Source organism: Tasmannia lanceolata, unplaced genomic scaffold, assembly GCF_043159265.1.
Source record: "Tasmannia lanceolata isolate RefF3 unplaced genomic scaffold, GAP_Taslan_0.1 ptg000015l, whole genome shotgun sequence".
In the NCBI taxonomy this organism is placed as follows: Eukaryota; Viridiplantae; Streptophyta; class Magnoliopsida; order Canellales; family Winteraceae; genus Tasmannia; species Tasmannia lanceolata.
In genome coordinates this window covers 36,982,261-37,009,788 of record NW_027518692.1, presented here as the reverse complement: position 1 = coordinate 37,009,788, position 27,528 = coordinate 36,982,261, and the positions used below count along the sequence as shown (strand labels likewise).

General features: G+C 37.8%; 3 protein-coding genes across 7 annotated transcripts in view; 2 read left to right on the top strand and 1 right to left on the bottom strand.

Moving 5' to 3' along the window:
• Positions 1-469: 469 nt before the first annotated feature.
• On the top strand, positions 470-11,786 carry LOC143847008 (putative sulfate transporter 3.4). The gene is made up of 13 exons (XM_077355660.1): positions 470-867; positions 3,800-3,848; positions 3,938-4,145; positions 4,994-5,165; positions 5,262-5,327; positions 5,893-6,006; positions 6,110-6,226; positions 6,759-6,885; positions 7,120-7,406; positions 8,250-8,440; positions 10,112-10,197; positions 11,032-11,108; positions 11,418-11,786. The coding sequence occupies exons 1-13, from the start codon at positions 538-540 to the stop codon at positions 11,559-11,561; spliced, it is 1,968 nt and encodes a 655-aa protein (XP_077211775.1). The 5' UTR covers positions 470-537; the 3' UTR covers positions 11,562-11,786.
• A 639-nt stretch (positions 11,787-12,425) lies between these two features.
• Positions 12,426-18,241, bottom strand: LOC143847007 (structural molecules protein). 2 transcript variants are annotated; one of them, XM_077355658.1, is made up of 3 exons: positions 17,555-18,241; positions 15,505-15,731; positions 12,426-12,757 (listed from the first exon to the last, which is right to left on the bottom strand). In XM_077355658.1, the coding sequence occupies exons 1-3, from the start codon at positions 17,776-17,778 to the stop codon at positions 12,645-12,647; spliced, it is 564 nt and encodes a 187-aa protein (XP_077211773.1). In that variant the 5' UTR covers positions 17,779-18,241; the 3' UTR covers positions 12,426-12,644. The 2 variants fall into 2 exon arrangements, with proteins under 2 accessions (XP_077211773.1, XP_077211774.1); XM_077355659.1 differs by having other exon boundaries at positions 12,426-12,821; positions 17,555-18,226.
• Positions 18,242-21,580: 3,339 nt separating this feature from the next.
• LOC143847004 (coatomer subunit beta'-2-like) overlaps positions 21,581-27,528 on the top strand; it is a 40,010-nt gene continuing 34,062 nt past the window's right edge. For all 4 annotated transcript variants that reach the window (XR_013234899.1, XR_013234897.1, XR_013234898.1 and 1 more), the window contains exons 1-4: positions 21,581-21,747; positions 22,035-22,055; positions 22,177-22,238; positions 22,617-22,671. Coding sequence is in view for 1 of the 4 variants with exons in the window: in XM_077355655.1 (XP_077211770.1) it covers positions 21,745-21,747; positions 22,035-22,055; positions 22,177-22,238; positions 22,617-22,671 (141 nt within the window). In the remaining 3 variants the exon portion in view is untranslated. The remainder of the gene's footprint in view (positions 21,748-22,034; positions 22,056-22,176; positions 22,239-22,616; positions 22,672-27,528) is intronic.

Genomic DNA, 27,528 nt, shown 5'->3' with positions numbered 1-27,528 from the left:
AATATAGGAAATGCTATCAACACAGCCATGTTTTAATAATTGCACAAACTCAGCTTGTTTTTTCCTTGTTAATTGGCTTGTGAGAGCTTTTTGGGAAACTGTAATGACCATTGCAGCTCTTTAATTAATAAAAGTCAAGATGGGTTAGTACAATTATAAAAACATGGTTGTGCTGATATTATTTCCCATTACAAAAAATGGGTACTGATATTGGCACTACTTTGTTTTAGTAATTGCACAAACTTTTTTAATTGGCTTCTGAGAGCTTTTTGGAAACTGTAATAACAATTGACAGTTGTTTAAATAATAATAAAACAAGATGACTTGGTGCAATTATTAGAACATGGTAGTCCCAATACCAGTGGCCTAAAACATAGAACAAGAAATAAAAATCCGGAAATGAAGTCCTGAATAATACGTTGATTTTCACTCCTTTAGCTCCCTATCTAACTATAAATAGAAATAGCAACTCCTACCCTCTGTACAATCCTTTCTGGTTTTTTCATATATACATCCCATTTGGTGGTTTTTTCCAAAATGAGAAGAAGCTTTAAAAGACTAGAGGATTTCTCTTATACTCCTGACCATGAAACATCTCTACCTACTACAATAACACCTTTGGGAATTCACAAGGTCTGTTTGCCACCAAACAAAACCACCTTCCAAGCTCTCAAACAGAGTTTTTCTGAGTTTTTCTTCCCAGATGACCCCTTCCACCAATTCAAAAACCAGTCATTTTTCAGGAAGCTGGTTTTGGGTCTTCAATATTTCTTCCCAATCTTTCAATGGGGTTCAGAATACAGCCTCAAGCTACTTAAATCTGATTTGATCTCTGGAGTCACCATTGCAAGCTTGGCAATACCACAGGTGGGGATGTGAAACAAGAAGTTACTTCAAAAAGTTTAAGCTCTTAGAGTTGGTGTTATTTAAACATTTATTCTTCAATACTCCCCCTCACGTGTGACCCCATTTTTTTATTTTTTTTTGGCCATACATGTGGCACATGTGACCCCTCTTTTTTGAGGGGTTGGACGTACACGTGGCACATGTGGTCAGTCTTTTGGGTAGCTGTACATGTGGATCTTTAATATCAAGGAGTTGTTGGGTTTTGTAGTCAAGACCTGTTGTGCGGCACATGTAGTCGGAGCTGTTTGGTTTTGAAAACAGGACCTGCCATGTGGCACATGTAGTCCCTCTTTTGGGTTAGCTGCACACGTGGATTTTTAATATCAAGGAGTTGTGTTTAGACCTGGCAAAAGTGACCCGTGCCCGCGGGTTGACCCGGCCCACCCGCAAATTTGCGGGCACAGGTCTAAGTTTTCGTGACCCGTGAAAAATCAACCGCGGGCACCCCCGCATTTTTACAGTATGTTTAAATTTTTGTGAGAATGTTATCGTCACTTACGCTGTTTGTTTTTTTATGAGGGAACTCCTCACTTTATAAAAAGTACGGTATGTCCGGCACCCTAGGATTATCCAAACCGTCCATTAGATGGGCCGTGCCCTAAATAGGTTATGCTCCAAAATTATTTCCATCGGTTGATTCTAACCCTCCGATCTATAGAGAGTTAGGATCAACCCGCTAACACCAAGATTGGAGGGATAAGATCATCCTATGGAAATGACTTTTGGAGCATAACCTATTTAGGCTATGGCCCATCTAATGGACGGTTTGGATCATCCTATGGTGTGGGCCATACCATACTTTTAATAAAGTGAGAGTGCCAGTAGTGTTGTTAACATTTCAATGTGATTTTTATTTTATTATAATTTGCTATCAAGCTTCTCTTTTGGTAATTTCTCGGCAAGTGGGCATTGTGGGTGCTCATCGAAAATGTTGGTAGCAAATGTAAAAAGGTTAAAAAAAGTAATCATTACACCAGAAAAAAGTAAAATAGCGAAACTATAAAGTGTTAAATGAAAAATTACGTAGAAATGGTGATAGATTGTAAAATTACCAAAAAAATACAAATAACCTGTAGAATGTTATGACAATTACAGGAAAATTATATGCTGTCAAATCAAAATAGTGATTACAATCCCATATTTGCGGCATATTTGCGGGTGCCCGCGGGCCGCCCGGGTCACGAGAATTTTGACCCGCAAAAATGCGGGTCATTTGATAACCCGACCCGTATGACCCGCACCCGCATCACCCGCGGGTTGACCCGGCCCGGCCCACCCGTTTGCCAGGTCTAGTTGTGTTGGGTTTTGAAACCAGGATCTGCCATGTGGCACATGTGGTCCCTCTTTTGCGTTAGCTATACATGTGGATTTTTAATATAAAGGAGTATGGGTTTTGGATAGGGCTGCAAACGAGCCGAGCCGAGCCGAGCTTTGGGGTGTTCAGGCTCGGCTTGTTTAGTTTTTAAGAAGGCTTGTGTTCGGCTCGGCTCGTTTAGTTTTCGAAAAAGCTCAGCTCGGCTCGGCTCGTGAAATATTTGAGAAAGCTCGGCTCGGGCTCGGCTCTGCTTGTTAAGTGGAACGAACCGAGCTTAAGCTCGGCTCGGCTCGTCTCAAGAATGATAAAAACATACATCTGTGGAATTTGAACCCAAGCCCCCTCTAAATCCAGCGCCTTAACTACTCAACCAAACCTTCATTTATGATAAACAACCCACATTCTTTTATTTTATATATAAAAAACAAACATAATCCAAGCTTTAAAGCTCGGCTCGGCTCGCCTCGTTTATGAACCGAGCCTAAAAAGCTCACGAGCTTTTCCGAGCCGAACAATACAAAGCTCAAGCTCGGCTCGTTTAGTTTTCGAAAAAGCTCAGCTCGGCTCAGCTCGTGAAATATTCGGCTCGGGCTCGTCTCAAGAATGATAAAAGCATACATCTGTGGAATTTGAACCCAAGCCCCCTCTAAATCCAGCTCCTTAACTACTCAACCAAACCTTCATTTGTGATAAACAATCCACATTCTTTTATTTTATATATAAAAAACAAACATAATCCAAGCTTTAAAGCTCGGCTCGCCTCGTTTATGAACCGAGCCTAAAAAGCTCACGAGCTTTTCCGAGCCGAACTATACAAAGCTCAAGCTCGGCTCGTTTATTTGGCGAGCCTAATTTTTGTGCTCGAGTTCGGCTCGTTTAGTAAACGAACGAGCCCGAGCTGAGCTTTTAACTAGGTGAACCCAAACATGTTTGCGAGCCCGCTCGGTTCATTTGCAGCCCGAGTTTTGAAACCGCTGTGCTGATACGAGTTACTCCAAAAGCTTAGCTGTTAGAGTTGGTGTTTTTTAATCATTTATGCTTCAACAACCATTTGTGGTGCTTTTCTTGTAATGAAATTTCCATGATGAAGAAACACGTAGGAATTAAAGATTTTGTATATTATCTAAGTTGGGTTTTTGAAGTTAACTTGAAAAATAGGAGTGTTTGTGAGTGGTCTTATTTGGGTCATTTCTTTTGGTTCTTTCGAAATGAATTGAGAAACAATCCTTTTTCGGTGACCCTTTTTGAGTTGTATCTTTCTGGGAATTAATAGCAAAAGGAGAAAAAATAATTTTTCATTTTCAAGTTGTCCCATTGAGTTCATTCAAATGGATTTAGGAATATAACTATTTCTGATTGATCACATTTGATCCATTTGATATGGGTTTTCTGAAATGAAATTGGAAATTCGAACTGTTCTGAATGAGGTCGTACGAATTTCATTTTGATAGGAAAAAAAGATTTTAGTTAGTTATTGTCCTTCCATTTTGTATTTTTAGTTCATCTATTTCAAATTATTGAATGAAGTGGGAAGTGAACCTGTTTGAGAATTATCAATTTTCTGTTATTCTATTTCAGGGAATCAGTTATGCAAAGCTTGCAAATTTGCCTCCTATTATTGGACTCTGTGAGTCTTCATTCTATAAACTGTTTCTTCCAATCATGTTTTTTGTTATGGACCAAAATTTTTTTTTTTTCTCAATCTGTTTTGTGCAGATTCAAGCTTTGTGCCACCACTAGTATATGCTGTCCTTGGATGTTCTAGAGATCTCGCTGTTGGCCCTATTTCGATAGCATCTTTGGTGATGGGATCCATGCTCAGAGAGATAGTTTCACCTGTCAAGGATCCTGTTCTCTATCTTCAATTAGCTTTCACAGCCACTTTCTTTGCTGGTGTGTTTCAGGCCTCCTTGGGTTTTCTAAGGTATGAATTCCCTATATTTAAATTTGCAAGATGATTTCCTCAATTAGATAACAACAAAATTTCCGGTTTTTTTAAATTATCTTGATTTTACAAGTTTTATGTTTTTCATTCATCGTTTTCTTGGACTAAACTCAAAGATTATATCAATAAGTTTATAATGTCTTTCAGAGGTATCTCTCTTGTACTGTCCTGATACCTTATGCCATTTTCTAATCGGTAAGATAATCACATTGCTTAATGGAAAATCCAATTTCAAGTTTGTAGAAAACAGACAAATACCTTCTCAAATAGGTATCAAACACAATTTGCAGCAAGCAACAAAAAGAGGATGCGAGAAACACAATCACAAAAAAAAAAAAAAAAAAAACACAAGATTTATGTGGTTCGGCAGTATGGCTACGTCAATGGGAGAAGATTTTCAATATTTCGGTCTAGGGTTACAAACTCTCCTTCTCAGCTAGGAAAACACTTAAAAAAAAGAAAAAAAAACTTACAAACTGCACATTAGCCTATCAGGGTCCTATATAATGCCTGAATACAAGACATCTGCGTAAAATTTTAGTTTCTACTATGATGTTTTATTTTAATTTGCAGATTTTTTTTAGATAGCTTCAACTTTAAGGTCCATGTAAAATATATAAATTGATGCGATTGTAATTCATTCAAATTTTGAAATAACATGTTTAAATTTTATTTTCTCAGTAAAATTCAGTTTTGGGCGTTTGTTTTAAGAAGATCAACAGTTTAAAAGTCTTATTAATATTAACTTCAGAAATTAATGTAGAGCAATGGAATACTGACAGAAAATAGATCACCATTTTTTTTTCTTAATTGATTGGGATGTACAGGTTGGGTTTCATCATTGATTTTCTCTCGAAAGCCACTTTGACTGGTTTCATGGCGGGGGCAGCAGTCGTAGTTTCGCTGCAACAGTTGAAAGGAATGCTTGGGATAGTTCACTTCACTACTAAGATGGGATTGTTGTCAGTAATGTCTTCTGTTTTCAAGCGTAAAACAGAGGTAGGAAAGAAAAGAATTTTCTTGTTTTCTGTTTTGAACTTACTGTGATATTTTTTGAGTTTCTCTTATTAAAATCCAAATAACTGTTATCTACAGTGGGCTTGGCAAACTGTTCTCATGGGGTCCTGTTTTCTGGTTTTCCTTTTGGTGGCAAGACATATTGTAAGCTTCACATCACCTCATTAACTCAAGTGTACTAATGCAGAAATCAATTTCAAATTTTCATTTCTTTCTCTAAGAAGAAAGGAAACAGAAAGTTGGCGATTCGTCGTGACTCTGATACCACTTGTTGGGACCCAACAAGAACTCTACCCTTAAAAGCTAGACATAAGGGGAGGGTGCCCAAGTCATTATAAGCCCTTCCATGTTACTTTACTTTTCCAATGTGAGATCTTTTCTTTCCTAACCCCCCAACATTTTCTGACAGAAATATCTTAGAATTTTCTTCTGTCTCTTCTGTAATTTTCTACTATGGCAATTTCATTCAACCAAGAAGAATGACCCTGTGAATTGCATATACATCAAGCATTCAGTGTATGTGCTATCCACGGTTGAGCTGGGCCTACCACCTGCTTTTGTGGCATGGGCTTGGTGATAGATACTTCCTATTTAACTGAACTTTGGTTTCACTATGTTTCAATTTCATTTTTCCACATTTATCTAACAGAAAATCCATTTTTATTTACCTTTCTACTATGCTTTCCTAATGAAGAAACCATTGATGCAGAGCTTAAGAAAACCAAAGTTTTTCTGGGTTTCAGCAGCAGCACCATTAGCCTCTGTGATTCTCTCTACCTTACTAGTCTTCATCTTCAAAGATCAGAAGCATGGCATTCTTACAGTAAGAACAGATAAATGATCTATCCCTTTCAAAGAAAGCACTTTTCAGTGAACTAAACTCTGAGTTTCATTTTTTTTTTTCACTCCATTATTTTTTTGAACAGATTGGGCATTTGCAAGAAGGTCTGAACCCACCTTCAGCAAACATGTTGTATTTCAATGGCCCTTATTTGGGTCTTGCTGTTAAAACAGGGCTTATTACTGGGATCCTCTCCCTCACTGTAAGTCTTCAAAGCCATTAATGTTTCTTTCTTTTTCCTTCTGTGAAACAACTAATCACTCCAAAAGCTTACACATGGCATATGTGCCCCCTCTTTTGGGTTTGTCGTACACGTAGATTTTTAATATCAAGGAGTTGTTGGGTTCGCACCCAAGACCTGATGACGTGAGGCAACAGATCTGATACCATGCGAAGAGATTTTATATGGTGCCCGACCGCGAAGTTCAGTGCGGGCGGTACCACCCTTGATATTTGATCCAACAGCAGCCCACTTTTTAAGAGTCTGCTGTTGGATCAAATATCAAGGGTGGTACTTATATCATACAGCCCACACTGGACTTTGGCGTCCGGCAACATATAATTTCTTCAATGTGAAACAACCAATTATTCCAAAAAGCTCAAGCTGATAAGAGTTTTTTTTTTAAATGATGGTTGAGATGTTATAGGAGGTGTTATTTAATCATTTATAGTGCTTTAACACCTTCTTCTAATTTTCTAGTTTCTGTTATACTATTGACGTTTTTATATTACAGGAAGGAATAGCTGTGGGAAGAACATTTGCTGCTCTGAAAAATTATCAGGTTGATGGAAACAAAGAAATGGTCGCCATTGGTTTGATGAATATGATCGGCTCTTGCACTTCATGCTATGTTACTACAGGTAGTGCACTTTACAATTTCTAAGTAGATCGGATTAGATTTGTTTGGATTTAAATAAATAATAATAATATTTTCAGTTTATTATTATTAGATTTGTGTTAGATAATATTATTAGAAATTCCTTTTAGATTTTTCTATCATTTTCCCGAAGAAATTGATTGTGGCCTAATCATACCAAGTAATCACACATGATCAACCCAATTAACCCTTTGTGTTTTTTTTACTAAAATTTCAGGATCATTTTCTCGGTCAGCTGTAAATTACAATGCCGGATCGAAAACCGCACTTTCTAACATTGTAATGGCAGCCACCGTGCTGGTGACTCTGCTATTTCTGATGCCACTATTTTACTACACGCCTAATGTTATTTTAGCGGCCATTATCATAACCGCGGTGATCGGTCTGATTGATTTTCGAGCGGCATTTTGTTTATGGAAGGTCGACAAATTTGATTTCTTGGCGTGTTTTAGTGCCTTTTTCGGTGTGCTTTTCCTCTCAGTGCAGATGGGACTCGCCATTGCAGTAAGCACACTCTAACCAATCTTTTTTGTTTTTAATTATTCTAACCAGAATTCGAATGGACTATTAAAATTTTCATATTCACATGTTTCTTTGATATTTTGAGATCCAAAATTCTTAACTCATATTTTTCATGCTTCCTTGATCCAATTGTACAGCCAAGAAACTCTTGTCCACCCCTTGTGGATGTTCATGCATGTGTTCTCTGCGCGAGTATCTAATTTTTCTTAAATATTTTGTAAAAGGATTGTTAAAATTAGCTATACTACTTGGATAAGTTTATCTTGCAAATTTTGTTCTGATAATACTTTATCCGAGGACAAAGGTCAAAATAGTGATAACAAGTCTATCCAAGGATAAAATAAACCCTAGCTTGCTATCCACTTATCACCATGGAGAATAGCCCAAGAAAGAGAATAGCCAGCTTATTCCCGTAATACCCATATTTTATTAATTTGCAACCCTACACACCATGCATGGCTTCGTCTGGTTGTCATTTCTAGCTTTGAAGCAAAGTGAAGTGGGGTGTTGGTGGAATGGAAGGGAAGTAGATTGACTAGCGTGTTTGGTTGTCATCCCTCCAAGGAAAGTGAAGTGGGTGGCATTATCAAAACAGGGTGCTAAAGTGGAGTATCATTATTGAAACATGGGAGTTTTGGATATTTCTCAAAATACAACTACCAAATACATTGCAAAATTGTAGTACTTATATTCCTACTTAGGTTTTTGTGGCAATATAAAGAAGGCTGTATAGGACAGCCCTACACAAGCGTACCTTCGTATAGTTCCTCCTTAAATAAAGTTCCATTGACAAAGTTGTGATATGTGTTTTGGGGGGATTTTCAGGTGGGAATCTCCATGTTGAAGATTTTGATCCATGTAACGAGGCCAAACACTGTGATTCTAGGTAACATTCCGGGGACACAAATCTACCGAAATATAGTGCACTACCGAGACGCTACAAGGGTCACCTCTTTCCTTATTCTAGCCATTGAATCTCCCGTCTACTTTGCAAATTCAACTTATCTTCAAGAAAGGTTGGTTTCGGAGACCTCGGCTTTACAACTATCTCTAATATGTACCAACCATGTTTCTTTTCATTGTCATTCATTTTCTTTCATTTTTTTCTTAACCTCTATCTACTTCGATTTTTTTGTTTTTCTACTATTGCATATGGTAGATCTCACTATTTTATATTTATGCTATGATCGGGTGGAACCCAACAATTTATGACCGTGCCTAGCATGAGTAGGCCCGCCATTTTACATCTCAGATTTTGATCTCACCACCTTTATACATAGGGCGAGGCCTGCCATTTTTTACCTCAAGTCATTGATGGGATGGAGCCACTGCTTTACACCTCAAGGGGCCGTTTGGATATGCGAATTTTAGAATCAGGGATTTCTTCAAAATTGTTGCCAAGAGCGACAACAGAAGAAGCAGATCGGCCGTCGTTTTTAATTCGTTTTTAACTTCTCGCCCTTCTTTCTGTCAGCAAGAGAGTAGCAGATCCTCCCATATTGCCAGATTTTAGAAATCTTAGGATGCAGGAGAGATTTTTAAAACCTAAATTTCTCACTTAAAATCCAAAAAACGCTACGAGGAGAGGGGCAGCAACGCATGCCTGATCATGAACGCTCTTTTACACTGTTTTCAAACTAAAATCCCGGATTCTAAAATCCACGTATCCAAACGGCCTCCAAGTCTTTATGAGGTGAGGCCTACCATTTTACGCCTCAGGCTTTGATGGAGTGGAGCCCGTCATCTCTACCAAACTCATGCATTAGGGTGGGGCCTACAATCTTACCTCAAGTTTTGTTTTGATGTGGAGGTCCTACTATCTCCATTCCATCCCATGCATAAGATGGGGCCCACCATTTTAGACCTCTTGATGTGGTGGGGCAAAATTGCTAGTTTCTTATATCTTTGATAAATAATTAAGGATCCCCTTTTCATGTCACGTTGTGTCGTGTCTAGGCACACTCACATGCATAGGGTGTCACAGGCCGGATCCACTGATGCCCAGGTCACCATCCGCTCGATATCTAACACTAAAATTCCTCATATCATACCCTCGATGTTTGAATCCAACTGTTCGATTGTGACTCTGCAGAATTTTAGAACAAAATAAAATTTAATTTTGCTATCCTTACAAAAATTATACGTTAAAATTTGGCTTAAATGGGTGAATGAATATTTATAATCGTATAAAATTATTAAAACACCCTAATAAGTTATACTAAACTATATATGTTATTAGAGCATGTATTTGCTGGCTCAAGCACAGAAACAGGGTGGGGCCACATTTTGGGTGGGATCCAAAGCATTCATTTGATGGGCCCTTTCATGCGTAGGGTGTCCACCAAAAATCAGCTCCATTGGATCACCTTAGGGTGTCCATTTGTGGGGCCAAAAGTGGACAGATTTGTGGACAAACAGTATCTATCTATTTTTGGCCCCATAAATGGACACCCATTGGTGATCCAATGGAGTTGATTTTTGGTAGGCCCCCCATCCATAATGGGGCCTTCCAAATGAATGCTTAGGATCACCCCCACAATGGCCCCAGCAACCCTTTTCTCATGTTATTAACTTATTATTAAAAGTGATTTTGGTCACCATGTTATTTATACATTTGGTCACTTAAAAGAGATTTTGGTGAAGTCTGATGCTCAACTTATTATTTTGTTTAATATAAAATTTGGCAGGATTTTAAGATGGGTCCGGGAAGAAGAAGAGAAGATCCAAACGAACAAGGAAAACAGCCTAAAGTGCATCATTTTGGACATGGCTGGTTAGTCTTAGTGAACTAAAAATTATTTTTTTCCCTTTACTCTTTCTTCTTAAGGCTCCATTCCTCTTTTTGGACGTAAAATGTGCCTAAAATAAATTTTACGCCCATTTTCATACTTACGACAATGGGCGTAAATTTTCTTTTACTTCCATTTTACAGTAGGCCAACATTATCAAATGATCCAAACCATTCATTTGTCGGCTGGGCGTCGTGCCCTAAAACCCATCTCCATAGGATGATCATAACCCTTTGATCATTGAAATATCTACCGTTCAAGGGTTAGGATCATTCTATGGACATGATTTTTTGGTCGCGGCCGATTTATATTGGAAGGATCATTCTATGGACATGATTTTTTGGTCGCGGCCGATCTATATTGGAACTCGACAAATGAATGGATTGGATCATCAAATAATGTCTGCCTCACTGTATTTTTTTTTTTTTTTAAAATTGCACATACTTGCGGACATCATGTTAAACCTCATTTATAGATAATAGTTATAGTTGTTGTAAATAGAAAAACACGTGCGGTTTTTTTAATAATTTTTCCAAAATCTTCCTAAACTCAGCCTGAATGTTCCGAACGTTTGCCTCGCCAAACTATTCCCAAATCTAAACTTTGTAGCTGTGCTATCTTTTCTTTGTAAAACCTTCCAATCATCTTCGTAATCTTAATTTCAAAAAAAAAAATTATTTTATTTATTTTTTATTAAAAATCCTTTAAATACAATAAAAAAGCATATTATTCATAAAAAACTTTCATATAGTCATTTCTTTATCTTTTATACCTATTAATGGAATTATATTTTTTATTTTATTTTATTTATTTTCTAGCTGTGACAGCCATAGACACCAGCGGTACCGGAGCACTGGCCGAACTTAAAAAGACACTGGAGAAGAGATCACTCAAGGTAAGAAGAATTTCATTCACCATGTGAAACAACCAATTACTCCAAAAGCTTTAAGCAATTAGAATTGGTGTTATTCAATCATGCCCCCCCCCCCCCCCCCCCCCCGCCCTCTCACGTGTGGCCCCTTTTTTTGGGTTAGCCTACCCTCTTTTGGGTTGGCCATACACATGAATTTTTAATATCAGTAAGTTGTTGGGTTTTGAATCTGTCATGAGGCGGTAGCTCATTAGGCCATTTTTCCAGCGAGATTCCGGCAACATTTTATAACACAGTAGAAACCCATCGTGTTTTTTTTTTTCTCTTCTATAGCTAGTGTTGGCAAATCCAGTGGGAGTTGTGATGGAAAAGCTCCACCGATCAAAAACCTTAGAGTCCTTTGGATCAGATGGCGTTTTTATGACGGTCGGAGAAGCAGTAGCCTCTTTCTCTTCTCTACTCAAGGAACAACCATAAATTTCAGGTGGGTCAGACTTACAAAGAGTTAATTCACAGTATGTAATATTAGCCTTGTATGTTTGAGCTCTTCTCAGAAGAGGTTTTGGAGAAACATAAATGCGTTTCAAGAGCAATATTTTATGTTTACAGTAAGATATATAATCGCGCGCTTTTCTTCCCCGAGCCAGCCTCTTTTGTAGTGTAAAAATAACAGTCACGGGGACGAAAAGGGGGATTATATCACTTCCCGATACTTACTATGGCTTAATTTAATCGATCCAATACACTCTTGGCTTCTGAAATATTTCATTCCTTTGCTATCCCTTCCTTTCAGAGGTCCATAAACTAAGAGAAAATGAACAAAGGCTTAAAAGATATGCGATGGGTTTGGAAGTGACGATGAAAAAGGATTCAGCGAGGCACACGCTCATTATACGCTCATTATAAAGAGATTATTCAAGGAAATGATACTTGCACCCCTATTTCCAGCATTTTCACCCCCGCTTGTTTGTCTTTTCCTTAAAAATGGCTGCATTTCCAACTCATTTTGTTTCTCTTCTCCTGGAAATAGTCATTTTCAGGAAAGACAGAGAAAAGGGTGGAGGAATATCACTTTGCCAAATATGTAATGAAGGTTTTAAATTTCCCCTCTATAATTTTAACTGTGGAAATATATCTGGATCATTAAAAAAGTCATCCCACACAACGTTCTACATTTTTCCAAAATTTTAATTGTGTAAAACGTAGGTAGGACTTCGGATACTCCAATTAACGGTCGGATTTGAAATGGATCGTGATGCAGATATTGAAAGTATGATCCAAAGAACACTGAATTGGATCCAACCGATACGGGATTCAAACAAGTCGCATCCGATCCGATATAAGGAATAGCAGGAGCTTTATATTGATCAATTTTTCTGAACTTAGTTCATCAGAAGTCGAAATCTAAACAAGAAGATTTTTCTAAAACCTTCCAATACAAGAACTAAAAAAGAAAAACCTTGTCATAATAGCATGATACAAGTGGGATGCTTCCCCTCTACAATTCATAAAACTAAATACCTTGTCATGTTCTTGATCTACAAAGCTCCTCCCCAACTGTTATATCCTCACTGATAATGGCATGGAAAATATCAAACTAGGTTCATAAAAGCTCAGTAGGAACAATTGCAATGGCTGACCAAATTGGGTATTTTGTGTCTCCAAGAGAAGCACTGATCAATCATGAGAAAAAAATGCTTAACATTACTGGCCTGCGGTGTTTAGCTGATCAAACATCTGCATGGGGGAACCCTTGGATTAGATGCATTGGTGGGTAAATAAAACTGTATTGAACAATGAAGCTGGTAGAGCAAGTGATTTGTTTATGGGCAAATTACAGAATTCTTTATGCGCAAGATTTTCCAAAACATCTGCTCAATTTTCACAAAAATTGTAACTAGAAGACTGAATTGTAAATCTTTTGTGTGTTTGTTCATTAGAGTTCGATAAGTTTCACAAGTACAAGCTTCAAAGTCTCCAACATTCTAGTCAATGTCATATGGCTTTTGTGCATTCTTTGTAAGAAGAAGAAATGTTGGATCATTTGATGGTACAGTCCATTCACTTAGTATCTTTGACAAGCAATCATTCAGGGCTTTGGAATGATGTGGCTAGCCTACTTCAAAAGACTATAAGAAAGGTAGTACTAAGCTAGAACTGTGGACCATTCCGCAAAACGAGAAAATCTATACAGAGGATCGTTCCGTATGCAATAATTTGGCACGTTTGGAAGGAAGGAAACAACTGCATATTAAAAAAAAACTAAGAGCTGGGGAAAAATCTAGGTACATATCAAGATTGATCTTCTCATGTAGGGAAGAAATGATAAGAACATTCCTAGCTATAATGTGGGAGAGATGTCCGGAAATTGAAAAGATATTATGGCTCATAGGCAAATGAAGATAAAAATACAACCCAAGCAGTAGCCTCCCCCTCATGGATGGCTGAAATTGAACTTTGACGAGAGCGCTACAGGTATCCGGGTCAGGCCGAAATTGGAGGCATCCTACGTGATTCATCCGGTAGAGTATTGATGTCATTTTCTAGATCAGCGGAGCAAAAGCATTACATAGACCTGACAGGTGGGAGACCCTTGGTTTCAAGGACCTAAGCTGCTACTAACAGATGAGCTACACCATCAGTGGGTAATCAATAACTAATCTGGCCCCCACCCATGCAAGTGGTTAATGGGTAGATAATAGAAAAAGGGCCAAACCCTAATTCATAATCTTGAGTGGCTAGTTGTGATGACAACTCATGAATTAAGAATTCTCACAACGACACGGTCTACTCGACATAGATTAGGCGTGAATGAAACCTTTCACAGGAATCTTTCACAAAATTATCAACTAATATTATCAACTATCAACAAATTAGAATGACAGACCCGGTTCCATTCCAATTGACCAAATGGAATTTGTGACCTTCCTCAGCCCCCTATTAGTAAGGGACTATCTCGAAGGACTGCGATTACAAGAGCGGATTCGCAAACTTCAGCAAGAACGCGATTCTCTTTTGAGAGAAATAGATCAGCTCCCGCTAAGGGGTGGAACCGTGCAGGAAAGATGAGATCGGTCGAGTGGTCTTTTGGATGTAGTACTAATCGAACTTGATTGAAGCTTTATTTGGAGAACACCCAATAACGAGAGATGAGGAATAGCTCTTTCATTGTTGGTTACCATAGGGAAGGCGGGCACGGCGCCATAGCTCACCCACAGAGCCACAAATGCAGACTACTAATTGTACGAGACTCTTCCAATGTCTTGGCATAGGAAAAAAATGAAGCCAATGGGCCGTGGAAAATACTCATAGAATTTCTCATCCTTCCACAAACGCTCCTTCAGTGGGAGATATCACATCACGCATGACCTTCTTCAGCCTCAAATAAAGGTTCTTCAAAATGATTTTATATCAGCTACTGATCAAGCTTATACATCTAAAACCCTTCGTCTCTTTTGCCCTGTGTTTCTTTGAGTCAAAGATAGCCTTGGCCTCCCTATTAATATGCCCTAGAGTGAAATCTCCTCATCACCTCCATAGGGTCATCCTTAATCCAATTCCAATTTTCCTGAAAATAAGCATTGTGAAGTCATATGGGCCAGGAGCCTTATCCCTGTCCATTGAATATCTCATCACTTCCTCGACCAATCTCTCTGCAACTCTGATGGCCTTCATATTGTTTAGTCTTCTTCTTGAATTTGCCACCCTGTGAAAGAAGTTGCATTCCTATCACGTTCTTGCAAGTTTCAACTATAAATCTATATACCTTTCACACCACATGATTTTCCCTCAGCCCATCATTGGATGGGTCTTCAGATCAGTTGTAAGTTCAAATCTAATTGAATCTACTGCAGTGGAAAGTTTGTTTACTAGAGTTGTTGAGAATTCAATGGCCACAGGATCCACTCTCATCTTGTTTATAGGGCTCATTAGCAGCTCTAGAATATGTACTACTTTCTGATATTATAACGATAAATTACCGTAGAATAATTAGATAATGATAGAATAATGAAAATGGATACAGTTGTATTAGGAATAAGTGCTCACTAGTAGGGTAATGGCAAGGTCCAGTATGACAAGATGACAGTAAATAACAAGAATAGTTTTAAGTTCAAGAAGAAAGTTTCAAACATCAAAAGCAACGAGCAAAACTCCCAACATAAAAATCAATACTGGAAAACCAAACGTGGAACAGGTAGCACCACAGCAATGGAGCAACACAAACATAAAAAAAACTAGTATCAAGTGACAAAATAAAATATATTGACCATTTTAATGGGATTACCAATCAATGCTTGATAAAAACCGTATATCAGTTTTCCTTCTATAAAAAAAGAAAAGGAATATGATAAAACTTCTCCATACTAGCATCTTTTGACATAAGTAGGTACAGAAAAGAAAAAGAAAAAGTTCTGCTTACTTGAACGTAGTCGTGTTATAGGAATTTCTCTTAACTCACGCCTTATGCACAACCATTCACCAAGCAAAGCCATCACTGCAAATCCAGTGCCATTTACAACCCACCACGTAATTGAGGAAGGCCACCCTCCATATGTAATGCATATAAATAAATGGATGATGTAGAGGGTGGCAGAAAAATCTAAGCACTTTTTAGCCCTCTCAATCAAATGAGGCATGTAGCCAGCCCTGCTCAGGCATAACAGTTACGCATCAGTATCTTTAGAAATTTCTAAAGAAACTGGGAAGAAAGTGACTTCACATTATGAGCCCTATCTCAGTCATAGATTTTGCTTTGGGTGGGGTGGGGGAGTTTAAAATGGTAGGAACATGTTATGCATGGAGATATCTTGCTAACAGTATTCTTTCTCATAGATTTGAGAAAAGAATCCTAAAATCCCTCCAACCAGCTTCAGCAAGTGTTAGTTGAAAGAAAAATGAGATAATTACAACCCCAAAACCCATCCTTATGATTTTGCACCACGTGATACATTGTGGTATGCACGCAGCATATTGGACCATATAGTCCAACAGAGGATGTGTATTGGATGAAGCGTGTAATCCACACACGATACAGGGTTGCATTTGACACACACCCGTATCAAATATCCCTGACCTGAAAATCCATTAGCATATCACCTAATGTGCATCCAGTAACATTGTATGTCCATAAAATGCTAAAAGTATCATTTACCACAAGTAAGAGATAAAAAGAGTATTTTTTTCCAAACATTTTCAAAACATATTTTTAATTTTTTCAATCCTAGTTGCATAATTTTCTCAGTTCTTTTCTAATATAAATTATATAAATAATCAATTTTAACTGCCTTATTCTATGGATTCTGCTTAGGGAGAGCAATCACCTAGCCAACTTGAAACCTACCGTGCACAGAGATGTAAAATGTCTATGAATACGTGTTAAAAATTTGTAAACGAATTTAATAAGAAATATATGTGTGTGTGTGTGTGTGTGTGTGTGTGTGTGTGTGTGTGTGTGTGTGTGTGTTTGTGTTATTGTTTAGAATGTCACAAAAGGAAGTAATCTGTATAGAATTATAAAATATCCACATACTTTTCTATAAAACATTGCATTCTAAAAAATGATAGTGTGAATGCAATACTCCAAGTTTTCTAGGTTGGCAATTCAAATGCAATGACGCACATAGAAAACAATTTTCAGTTCATCTTGAACCACGTTTGATATAAAATAATACAAGAAGTCATACAATACACTCAAAAGAAATGAAAATAACCACGATTGATAATGGTTTTAACTTTTAAATTTCACTGTATCTTCAGTGTTAACGGAATATGAAATGGAATGCAAGCAGTACACTCAGACTAACTTCGTTTCCTTTTCAAACTGACCTAGATGCTTTACATAGTCCATTGCTACATACAAAAATAGCGAATGTTAAAATTTGAATAATATTCTAAGTAGAATGCTAGAATGTGGTAGAGTTGATAACTATCCCATTTTCCATTTTGACTAATTTTGTACAACAACAAATTTATACTTACATTTGCTCCAATATTTCCCTCTTACGAATTTATGATCCAATCCAATTTTTTTAAACTTGGAGAAATATATGCTTGTATTAAATATTATCCTAGCATCCCTAATAAGATAGAAGACACATAACGCCAAGTGCCTGTCCAGAACTTAACTAGAACAATACAACTAAGAACCCTTGATGTGATATCCAACCATGGGATGATGTATTAACTATTTCCTAAGAATCCATATACACAGTGTGTGGTTACATAAACATAAGAACTCATCCATAATGCATGCATACATGAATGGGTATATCTATAAATTATAAAATTTTAGATATTAAATCATTTAAGAGATCGATAATTATCAACATATCTTGCATTGATCAGTATAACCAAGTACAAAATTCTGATAAGCTCAGGGCTCAGGGAGGTAATGAAATTCGGAGTAGAGTAATAGGACTAAGAAAGCACCAATCAAAACTAGAAAATAAGAAGTGTAATGGAGATCTTACCCTGCTACCGCGCTGAGAAGACACGAAAAAATGGCGCACCAACCAGTGACTGTGGCAGCATTGAGAGTTGAGTAATCAAAGAAATATATGAGGCTCATCCGAGACACGCGAGCCCCAACAAGAATTGAAAGGAATAATCCAAGAGTAATATAGTACAAACATTGAAGGCAAACAATTTGGGCGACAATGAGCCAAGGATCCCATACCAGCGCCCCATAGAACATGACTTTTATCTCTCTTAAAACAACAGTGTTCCTAAATTTCCTCAAACCCTAATCACCTGAATTCTAACCTCAAACCCTAATCCCGCATTTATTGGAACACTTAGGGCTAATAAAACAAGAAGAACCTCCTAATTTGTATCTCAATCCAAAATCTTTGCATTTTCTCGTCTTTATAATCTATTTCTTTAAAAAACGATGGAAATCCACAATTCAGAAAACTCCCAGATTCATAACAAGGAAGCCTAGAAAGATCTACTTAACAAGGAACCCTAGAAAGATCTACTTACAGATTGTGATGGGAAAAAGCACCTCTCTTTGATGGAAATCCACAATTCAGAAAACTCCCAGATTCATAACAAGCAACCCTAGGAAGATCTTCTTACAGATTGTGATGGGAAAAAGATCCTCTCTTTGGTGCCTTGTAAGTTGTAACTCATGGCTCTTGCAGCTGTTGTATAATGACCAAAATGCCCCTGTAAGTTTCTGAGGAAACTGGCAACGATGAAAGTATCTTTCCAAGGAAAAATATCAGCGGCAAAAGAAAAGAAAAGAAAGGGTCCACAAATTTGGATGATCTAAACCATTCATTTATTAGTCTTCTCTTAGATAGCCATACCTTACTTTGGTTCATGTGCAACATTAGGATGGCTGTTTGGGACACATGTAAAACATTAGGAGTCTTTTTAGACTTTATATGTTGTAAGCCCCTACAGTACGGATTTTTTCAAAAAGTACTGTACGGACGGCACTATAGGATCATCCAAACCGTCCATGTGATGGGCCATAATGCAAATAGGTTGTGGCCGAAAAATCATTTCTATAGGATTATTCCAACCCTCCCATCTGTAGAGGAACTTCATATTATGGAAACCTCATTGAAGACTGGATCATCTTATGGAAATGATTTTGGGAAAACTACTAAAAAACCCCTGAATAAAAACTTATCTAGACAAATCACCCCAAAAATTTCTTAATTACCAACAGGGCCATCAATAGATTTTAATTTTGCCTTTTACCCATTTTACCCTTATATCACCCTTACAAATCCCTAAAATCTCTCCATCCATTATCGTTTGAAAACTCTCTCTAATACGTCTCCATCCATCAATCCATACCCCCATAGAGATGTTCCTTTTTTTCGTAACTCTCTCTCTCTATCTATTAGAGAAAGGAAAATGATAAGGAGACCAAGAGTAGCAACGAGCATGGGACCGCAATGAGAATATGACATGTGTTTACAAGAAATCTGCTTTTGGTTATTTTCCTAAATCTATGGGCTGGCACACGTCACTTGTGATATTGTGGCGATCCCCTTTTCGGTGGTACTCTCGGTTTCCCTAGCATTACGAAGAATTATATGGGACGGGCTTGCATGGACATGTAGACCAAAAATACGGTGGGCTCACATTATTTTGGTGATTCAAGCCATTCATTTGTTGGTCCCTCATGTGGATAGGATATGCCCAGAAAATGACCTCCTTAGGATGATCCTAACCTTTTGATCCCTATTTTAAACCTAAACAAATCAGAGGGTTAGGATCATCCTACGGAGGAGATATTCTAGGCATTTCCTATCCACGTCACAGAACAATAAATGAATGGCTTGGATCACCAAAATAATGTGGGCCCACAATATTTTTGGGTTGCACGTACATGAACCGCTAAAATTTTTCAATTAAGAGAGCGAGAGAGAGTTCAAATGATACTGAGAGAGAGAGAGAGAGAGAGAGATTTTTGGTTCCTGGGATTTCTGTGAGAGAAAAAAAAATCCAAGGAGATTGATGGGAAAAACAAAGTCCTAGAAGTATAACGGTAAAATAAAAATCCCATGTTAAGTTGACCAGACTATGGCGGGGAAAAAAAAAAAAAAACTTTGTTTGGTTGCTTGAACTGTTGGGAAGAAGAAAAAAAATCTTCTCAAGCTTATTTTTAGTTCCTGGGATTATTTTTGGATGGGATGAAAAGCCAATCATTGCAAGAGTGGGATTAAAAAATTCAACACACAAGCAATCATTACAAGAGTGGGATTAAAAAAATTATAGTGCTAAAAAGCAACCAAACATGGGATGGGACCAAAATTTTACTAAAACTTCCTAGGACAAAAAATTTACTGGCAACCAAACAGAGGTGACATAAGAAAGAGTAAAATAGGTAATAGGCAAAATTAAAAGCTATTTATGGGGTGATTGGTAATTAAGAAAATTTTGGGGGGATTTGTGTAGATATGTTTTTATCGAGGGGGTTTATAGTAGTTTTCCCAATGATTTTTGGGGCACAACCCATTTATATTGTGTTTCATCACATGGACGGTTTGGATCAAATACGGGACTATAAGGGCTTACACTATATAAAATCTCAAGTTTTTATACGGTGTCATATTTTAATAAAGGGATTTGCTAGCGACCACTGTACAAGGCATTTCGCATATGGGCTGTTTCATGCGAGAGCAGCCACCTTAGATGAATAAGACAAAACTGCTGAAAAGTGAGCCTGAGTGGCTGCTCTCACATGCAACAGCTCATCCGCAAAATGTCTTATGCGATGGTCGCTGGCAAATCCCTTAAAAAAATCAATGGGGCCCATACAATTCGATGATATAAACCATTCCTTGTTGAGACCCCACCCGAACTATCATTTCCATAGGATGATCCCCTAACCCTTCTATTGGTGAATCGTTCTATAATGTATAATAACACTTATAGGGTTAGATATTGTATGGTCCTTAATTAGACCGGAGGACCAGGATCATCCTATGGAGATAATTTTCAGAGGAGCAACCTATTTAAGTCGAGGTGCAACAGATAAATGGTCAGTACATGAAATAATGTTAGCCTTAGTATTTTTTTATTTTATTTTTTTCAAAATACTTATACAACAATATATAAATTTTCTTTTGCATGTCTCAAATTCTAAGAACAAACTTGACCAGATCAAGTAGATAGGAGTATAGGACAGTGGGGAGCAACAAATGAATGAACGGCCCAGATCAATGTGCACATTTGCCAAGTGTATTGTGGTCCATTACAAGAGAGCCCCAATTCAAAGGGTTATGATCCTATAGAGAAGATTTTTACACTTTTTTTCCATTTGGGACAACCTCCTATAGTATATTTTACGACTACTCTTTTACACTAGGGGGGTGGCCCAAGAAAAAAATAGGGCCTTAATTTAGAGTCAAATAATCAGTTTTTTGACTCACAATCTGTTCTCAAAATCCAGAACAGACAAAACCTTAATTTTGAGTTATCAGTTTTGGACTTGCAACCGGTTCCCAAAATCCAAAAAGATCAAGGCTTTAGCAACAAAAAATCGGTACAATGTATTTGGAAAATGCTGGTAAGACGCACTCATGTCAGGGTTGTCCCAAACAGCCTTCCTGATGGTGGCATGCGTACCTAAATAAGGCTTTCCTATTTTGTAAAAAAAGGAGGGTATACAGAGCGCTGTTGGGAAGCCCCAGCCAAGATCGGAAGCTCCCTGACACGGAGGTGTCTTCCTTGCATCACAAATATTTTCGAACGGATGATCACAACCATCCAATTGCCCGTTCATTTTTGTTATCTTGATCGAACAGGAAGGACCGTCCGACCAAATCAAGATTCTTGGGTCCATGAACAATTCGAGGTGGGGCCCAAACCATCCTAAATGGCACCTTTCCTCATGTACCTCGTGGGGCCCATGTGCAACTCAAGTCGGACCCCAAAACAAAGTCGGGCTGGCAATTTTCGTAAAATTCACGAACACCACAGGCATTTCTGTAAATCCACAGGCACCTTATTTACAACCCGAGGCCCCTTTCCTTCCAAGCAAACCCCCCTCTGAAGATTTTCGTTTTCACAAATTTCATCTCTCCCTCTCTTTAGGGTATTATACATAGATTACTTTTAGGGTTTTTTCGATTGCCGATCTTCACTTCTCTCGACAGATTCCTCGTCCAGGGTTCATTTCGCGGTTCCAGCAGCCAAAATGGTAGGGTTTATTTGATTCTCATATCTCTTTGATTTTTTCCAATAGATTTTAGCTTAGATCTGCCTTAAATACGCTTTGATTCGATGAATACAGTTCAATCGGTGCTTTGTTTGCTCCAATGATCGTGTTTTCGTTTGAGATCAAACCGTTTTAAGTTCTTAGTTTGGATTATTGTGTAAGATTCGGTTAGGTTTTTGAATTTTCTCGAGATCTCGTTTTTAAGAAAGGACTAACTGGTGTTTTATTATTTTTCTTGACTTTCTGTTCGTCCGATGGCTATGACGCAGCCTCTTAGACTCGAAATCAAGGTACTGTTTAATTGATCCTTTTAGATTTCTGATAATTATCTGTTGTATGATCCATTTGTCATTTTTTTAGTATTTTTGCTCATTCCTATGCAAATCTGCTAACTGTAACTTTTGGAATCAGAGAAAACTTGCCCAAAGATCCGAAAGGGTGAAGTCCGTGGATCTGCATCCGACAGAACCATGGTAATCTCCATCATATCATAAAATATTAGTAATTCTCTCTGCAATGTGGATTTTTCTTTCTACCTGTACAAACCTAATTGTCTTTTAGCAGTATTTAGAACATTGATTGTATTATTAATGAGGCTCACGTGTTTAGGGGTAGAGCGGCCCGAGAGCTGAATAATTTTCAGTCTTATCTGTCTTATTATTTGTGGTCTTCATAGAGCTGAAATACACCCATGTAAACATAAATTAGGGGGAAGATAACACTTCTATTGCAGTTCTTGTTGCAGATACCTTGTTCTACTTTTTGGTGTTGCTTTAAGTTTAAAGAAGCCATTTACTATTGTTGACATAAGTTCTGCATAATTATAATCTAATTTGAACCTTTTCTTGCAGGATCTTGTCAAGTCTTTATTCTGGAAGCGTGTGCATCTGGAACTACCAGTCACAGGTAAGAAAATATGTTGGGTTTTCTCCATTTTGTTATTGCTATATGTGAATGTATTTTGGTTAATTAAAGAATTGGTGTATGTTATTCGATGCTCTACCCCCTTAATCCCCTTTTTCTTGTATCTTCTATCATTTTCCTTTTCTTGCCTTTCGCCTTGTATCTTGACCATCTCGGTCGTTTCTTTTAATAAAATTGGCTACCATTTTTAAAAAAATATATTAAAGAATTGCTATTTGTTATTTGAACTAACCTTGTTCGGGGAGCAAACCTCACAGTCTGAAATAAAAAGTTAAGTAGTGCTTGAGTTTTTTCAAATGCTGTTTTTGTCTAATGAACTGATGGAGTATTCAATTTTAATTTGTCTGATGAACGTCTGGATGTCTATTTGTGAATAAATTGAGATGCTTTGATGTAACTATTTTGATGATTTGTATATTCTTTAATAAATGACTGTTGAGTAGTTCAAAGTCCTATATGAATTGTTCTAGGATCTAAGGTTTTGTTATACTGTGTATACAATGAATAGTTCCAGCATATATTGCGTTGAGAGCTGTTTAGAGCACAGCTTGCTTAGGTTAAATTAGAGAGCCATCATAAGTCTATATCAATAATTCATCATGGCTCATAGATCGCAATTTAAAATGACTGGTTCTTTTAACTCTCATAGCAATAAAAATATCTACTTTTGACTTTATGAAAAGTTTTTTGAGAGCTTGATGGGCCTGAGACAAGGGGATCCCTTACTTTTCTTTTCTCTTTACGGTGGTTCGGGACGGAGTGAGTATAATGTTATCTATGGCTCAAGAAAAGGATACGCTGAGGGCGTGAAGATTATGGGATGAATCCTATTACTCAAATTTTGCGGATGACACCTTAATATTTCCTGGTGCCTCATTGACAGAAATCAACAACCTCAAAATGGTGATTAAATTGATTGAGTGGGTATCCAGGCTAAAATAAACATTGGAAAGAGTGTTATGGTGGTGTGCAATATTGCAGAAGAGCAGTTGGAACAACTTGGATTTGGTATTCCTCCATGGAGAATGCAGTACCACATTGTAGACAGAATGGAAAGGAAATTTTGGGTTTTTTTTGGGGGGGGGATCCTATATCTTTGGGAGCTAGGGTGACACCTCTGTCTAACTTGCCTACATACTTTTTGTCTATGTTCAAGATTGCAAAGGAGATTGCAAAGAAAATGCAACCAATTCAAAGAAATATTCTTTGGGAGTGAAAATAAGAGAAGAAGTCCAACGGTAATGGAGGCCTAGGAATAGGAAACATCTCTCATAGAAGTAGAGCTTTTTATGGCTAACTGATTGTGGAGATTTTAGGGAGAATGACATGATCATCCGTGGAAATAGTGGGGGGAAGTATGGGGGTGGGAGGTGAGGAAGGCATCTAGAGATCGAGGCTCGGGAGTTTGCAGTTCAATTTTTGATGTCAGGACCTAGTGCAATCCATTGGTTTGATTTGGGGTCGGGGCTGGTCGAGGCTTAAGGTTTTGGGAGGATGTTTGGTTAGGTCAGTGTTTACTTGGACAAGCTTTCTTTAGTCTCAATAGGCTAGCTAAAATCAAAGGGTTTGCTATATCTTCTTAACTTATTATATGTTTTAGAAGGTATTTTTATTTCGCAGTTTGAAGATGACTGTCCTCTGTGGGCTCCATATCCAAATGGGAAGTTCACTGTGAAGTCTTTGTTCTGGATTTTGTGTAAAGAGGATCAGACCAGGTTTAAGCGGCAAAGAGTTGGGGAAGCTCTAGCTCCACCAAAAATACAAGTCTCCATCTGGACAACATTACGAAGGAAAATTTACACATTGAATTGTCTAAAAAGAAGGGGAATCTTGTTTGCAAATAGACGTTCGCTTTGTGAGGCTGATAAGAAAGGGGTGGATCACATTTATATCCATTATAATCTGACCAACAAGATATGGACAAGAGTTATGAGCTGGTTTCAGTTGAAATGGGTAGTGCCAAGGACTCTTCACAATCTATTTGAATGCTAGAGAACTTCGCAATTGGGATCGATTGGGAGAACTGTTTGACGGTGATGTTTTTCACTGTCCTCTGGATCACATGGAGAGAAAGAAATCAGCAACTTCAATGGAAAGGAGCATACTTTTAGTATTTTGGTCCGGAATATCAAGGCAACAATAATAAGTCAGTCTTTAGTTAGAAGAGTATTTGTGGGGTAGTGTTTTCAGGACTTCATGAGAAGTTGGGATGAGATTCTGCTGGGGCATATTCCGAAGAGGATAGTTAACGCAAGGTGGAAAAAACATGATGGAAATATGATTAAAATGAACTTTGATGGGTCTTCTTTTGGCAACCCTGGACCGACAGGTCTTGGAGATATATTTCATGATAGCGAGGCGACTGTTTTGAGGTGTTTTCTTGGGCCTACACTACAGTGGTGTGATCCAACCATCATCTTAGCAATTAGATTTAGTTTTTTATGGGACTATTGGATGTGTAATTTCTCTTTTAGGTACTGTTTTTATCCGATTTATTAGCATTTTGTTTAGCCTAGATGTGGGTGATATCCACATCAACCTATGACCCACCTTATCCCCTTTTTATTGCCCATTTATCCTTTTAAAACCCATCTTTTATAGTCTTTTAGCCCTGGCCTTTGGCCTTCTGATTTCTTATTTCCTATTGGCTAAACCCCTAAAACCTACTTAAAAGCCCTTTTAATGCCTTTTAACGTAATGGTCAAATATGAGGGTCCACCACCTTAATAACTACGCCTTCTCTATGAATATTCATATTCATATCAAAATCCAAAATAAATGAGCAAATAATAAAAGATGGTTAATGACGACTTAAAGATTCAACAGTAAGCTTTAAAGAGAACTCATGAATGCGAAAATAACCTACGCTAAGCATGCAAGCATATAATAGCATAAATAACATTAAAAGAAGAGAGATTAAGGCTCAAATATTCAACTTTATTAACTGTTAAGCTGCTGTCCACAAAGAAAGTTAACGATCTAAGGCCCAGATATTATTAGAATAATAATAAAAAGCTTAAACTAGGCTAGGGTAACTAACTAGGGATGTCTAGAAAGAGTTCTAGAGGCTAAAACATGGCTAAAAGGAGCTGAAATATGAAAAAATAATTCCCAGAAATCGCAGTAGCCCTTCCACTTGAAGATTTTGATAGCAAAGAAGCCAAGAGGGTAGTAGAAAAGCCCGTTGTAGCGTTCCGAAGTCCCGGAGAGCAGCCCTCGTCAATTAAGGCTTCAAATTAGTGTTGAAAAGGAGAATAAGAGAGGGAGTAGAAGAGAAAAAAAAGGAAAGAATAAAATAAGGGCGATGAGAAACCAAGAAAAGGGATGAAGGGAGGCCGAGAAAGAGATACTAATAGAAATAGAGAAGGGAAAGAAGAAACGTAGAAATTTGGGAAATGAGAGAGAGAGAGAGAGAGAGAGAGAGAGAGAGAGAGAGAGAGAGAGAGAGAGAGAGAGAAGGGAGACACGCCATAGGCATGGGGAAGGAGAGGAGAGCCAATGGCTTTCTTTTATTTTCTCACAATTATTTTTCCAAAGTTAGTGCTTCTCCCCTGTGATTGTTATTTATATGCTTTTTGGTGGGCCCTCCTTTGGTAACTCAATCTTCCAAGTGAAAGTACTCCTGTACCCCTACAATAAAACACAAATTAAAAGTGAAATAAGGGCAAAAATGGAAAAGGCACTTAAATAAATAAATAAAAGCATGTGTGGTGTGTGCAAGTGGGCCCTAGATGATGTGGACATCCCCACATCCTAGGCAAATCAAAACGAATATAAATGAGTCCAATAATTCAATATAAGATAAATACAATGATGAAAAGAAGGATCTGAATGATCCAACGGCTCGGATCACATCACTTATTCCCCCTTTAATTCACTATATCCTCTTTGTATCATTCTTTTTTTTTCTTTGTATCATTCTTTGTTGTCACATTTCTCTTTCCCAACCTTTTCACTTCCTTTTTTATTCCCTCCCTATTTTGGGTTCATAACCCGCTCCCTCTCGGTTGGGAACTGGGCTCATCAACCGCTCCTCTTTCTACCTCTATCCTTCATCTTTTCTTGATCTTGATCTTGATCTCCTTCTGCGATCTTGATTTTGACCTCTTTCTCGATCTTGATTTCTTTTCTTGGTATTAATCTTTTTCCTGTTCTCAATTCCATTTTCTTCTCTCTTTATTTTTGTTGGGATCGGCCTCTTACCTTTATACTCTAGCTATCCCTCTTCCCCTTCTTGGAGACCATCTATAGCGGGATGACGCCTGAGGCTCGATATGTCATCACAACTACGGATTCTTTATTTCTTTCCCATTCGCCTATGCATATTTCCTATGAATTTTCTCTCGCCCGTAACCCTAATCATTCCTGCTTCATACCCTGAACCTACGAACCTTATAATTGTCTCGATACAATATTACATACTCACATCATAAACAAATACACACTCAACACAAAAAGATATGATTTTTGTGATTGGTACTCCACATGATACCTCATAATTGTCTGAATACAATATTACAAACTTACAATATAATAAACACAAAAAAAAGATATGGTTTTCGTGATTGTTGCCCCCCTCTGCATTCCTGCCTTTTGTTGGGATATTTTAAGTTGAACTTTGATGGGACCTTACGCTAGTCGGAATGCTAGTTGGAGTGGGGGTTTTAATTCATGACCACTTGGGGTTGCTGTTCTCGGATCTGGGTGAGGTTATTAAAGTCGCGTTCGGCAACCAAATTTTTATGGGATTCTCCCTTTTTTAGACGTGGTGGCAACCAACCATGAATCGGCAGACATTGGAAGTTTCCTGGCATTTGACACTCCAGTGAATGCCGAGTG

Bases quoted from the DNA above. Each gene is read 5' to 3' on its own strand.
- LOC143847007 (XM_077355658.1), bottom strand. From the start codon at position 17,778: ATGTTCTATGGGGCGCTGGTATGGGATCCTTGGCTCATTGTCGCCCAA. The intron at 15,732-17,554 runs GTAAGATCTCCA...ATGCCTGAGCAG, and splicing joins CTTCTCAGCGCGGTAGCAGG to GGCTGGCTACATGCCTCATT. The intron at 12,758-15,504 runs GTAAGCAGAACT...ATGATTGATCAG, and splicing joins TATAACACGACTACGTTCAA to TGCTTCTCTTGGAGACACAA.
- LOC143847008 (XM_077355660.1), top strand. From the start codon at position 538: ATGAGAAGAAGCTTTAAAAGACTAGAGGATTTCTCTTATACTCCTGAC. The intron at 3,849-3,937 runs GTGAGTCTTCAT...TGTTTTGTGCAG, and splicing joins GCCTCCTATTATTGGACTCT to ATTCAAGCTTTGTGCCACCA. The intron at 5,166-5,261 runs GTAGGAAAGAAA...TGTTATCTACAG, and splicing joins TTTTCAAGCGTAAAACAGAG to TGGGCTTGGCAAACTGTTCT.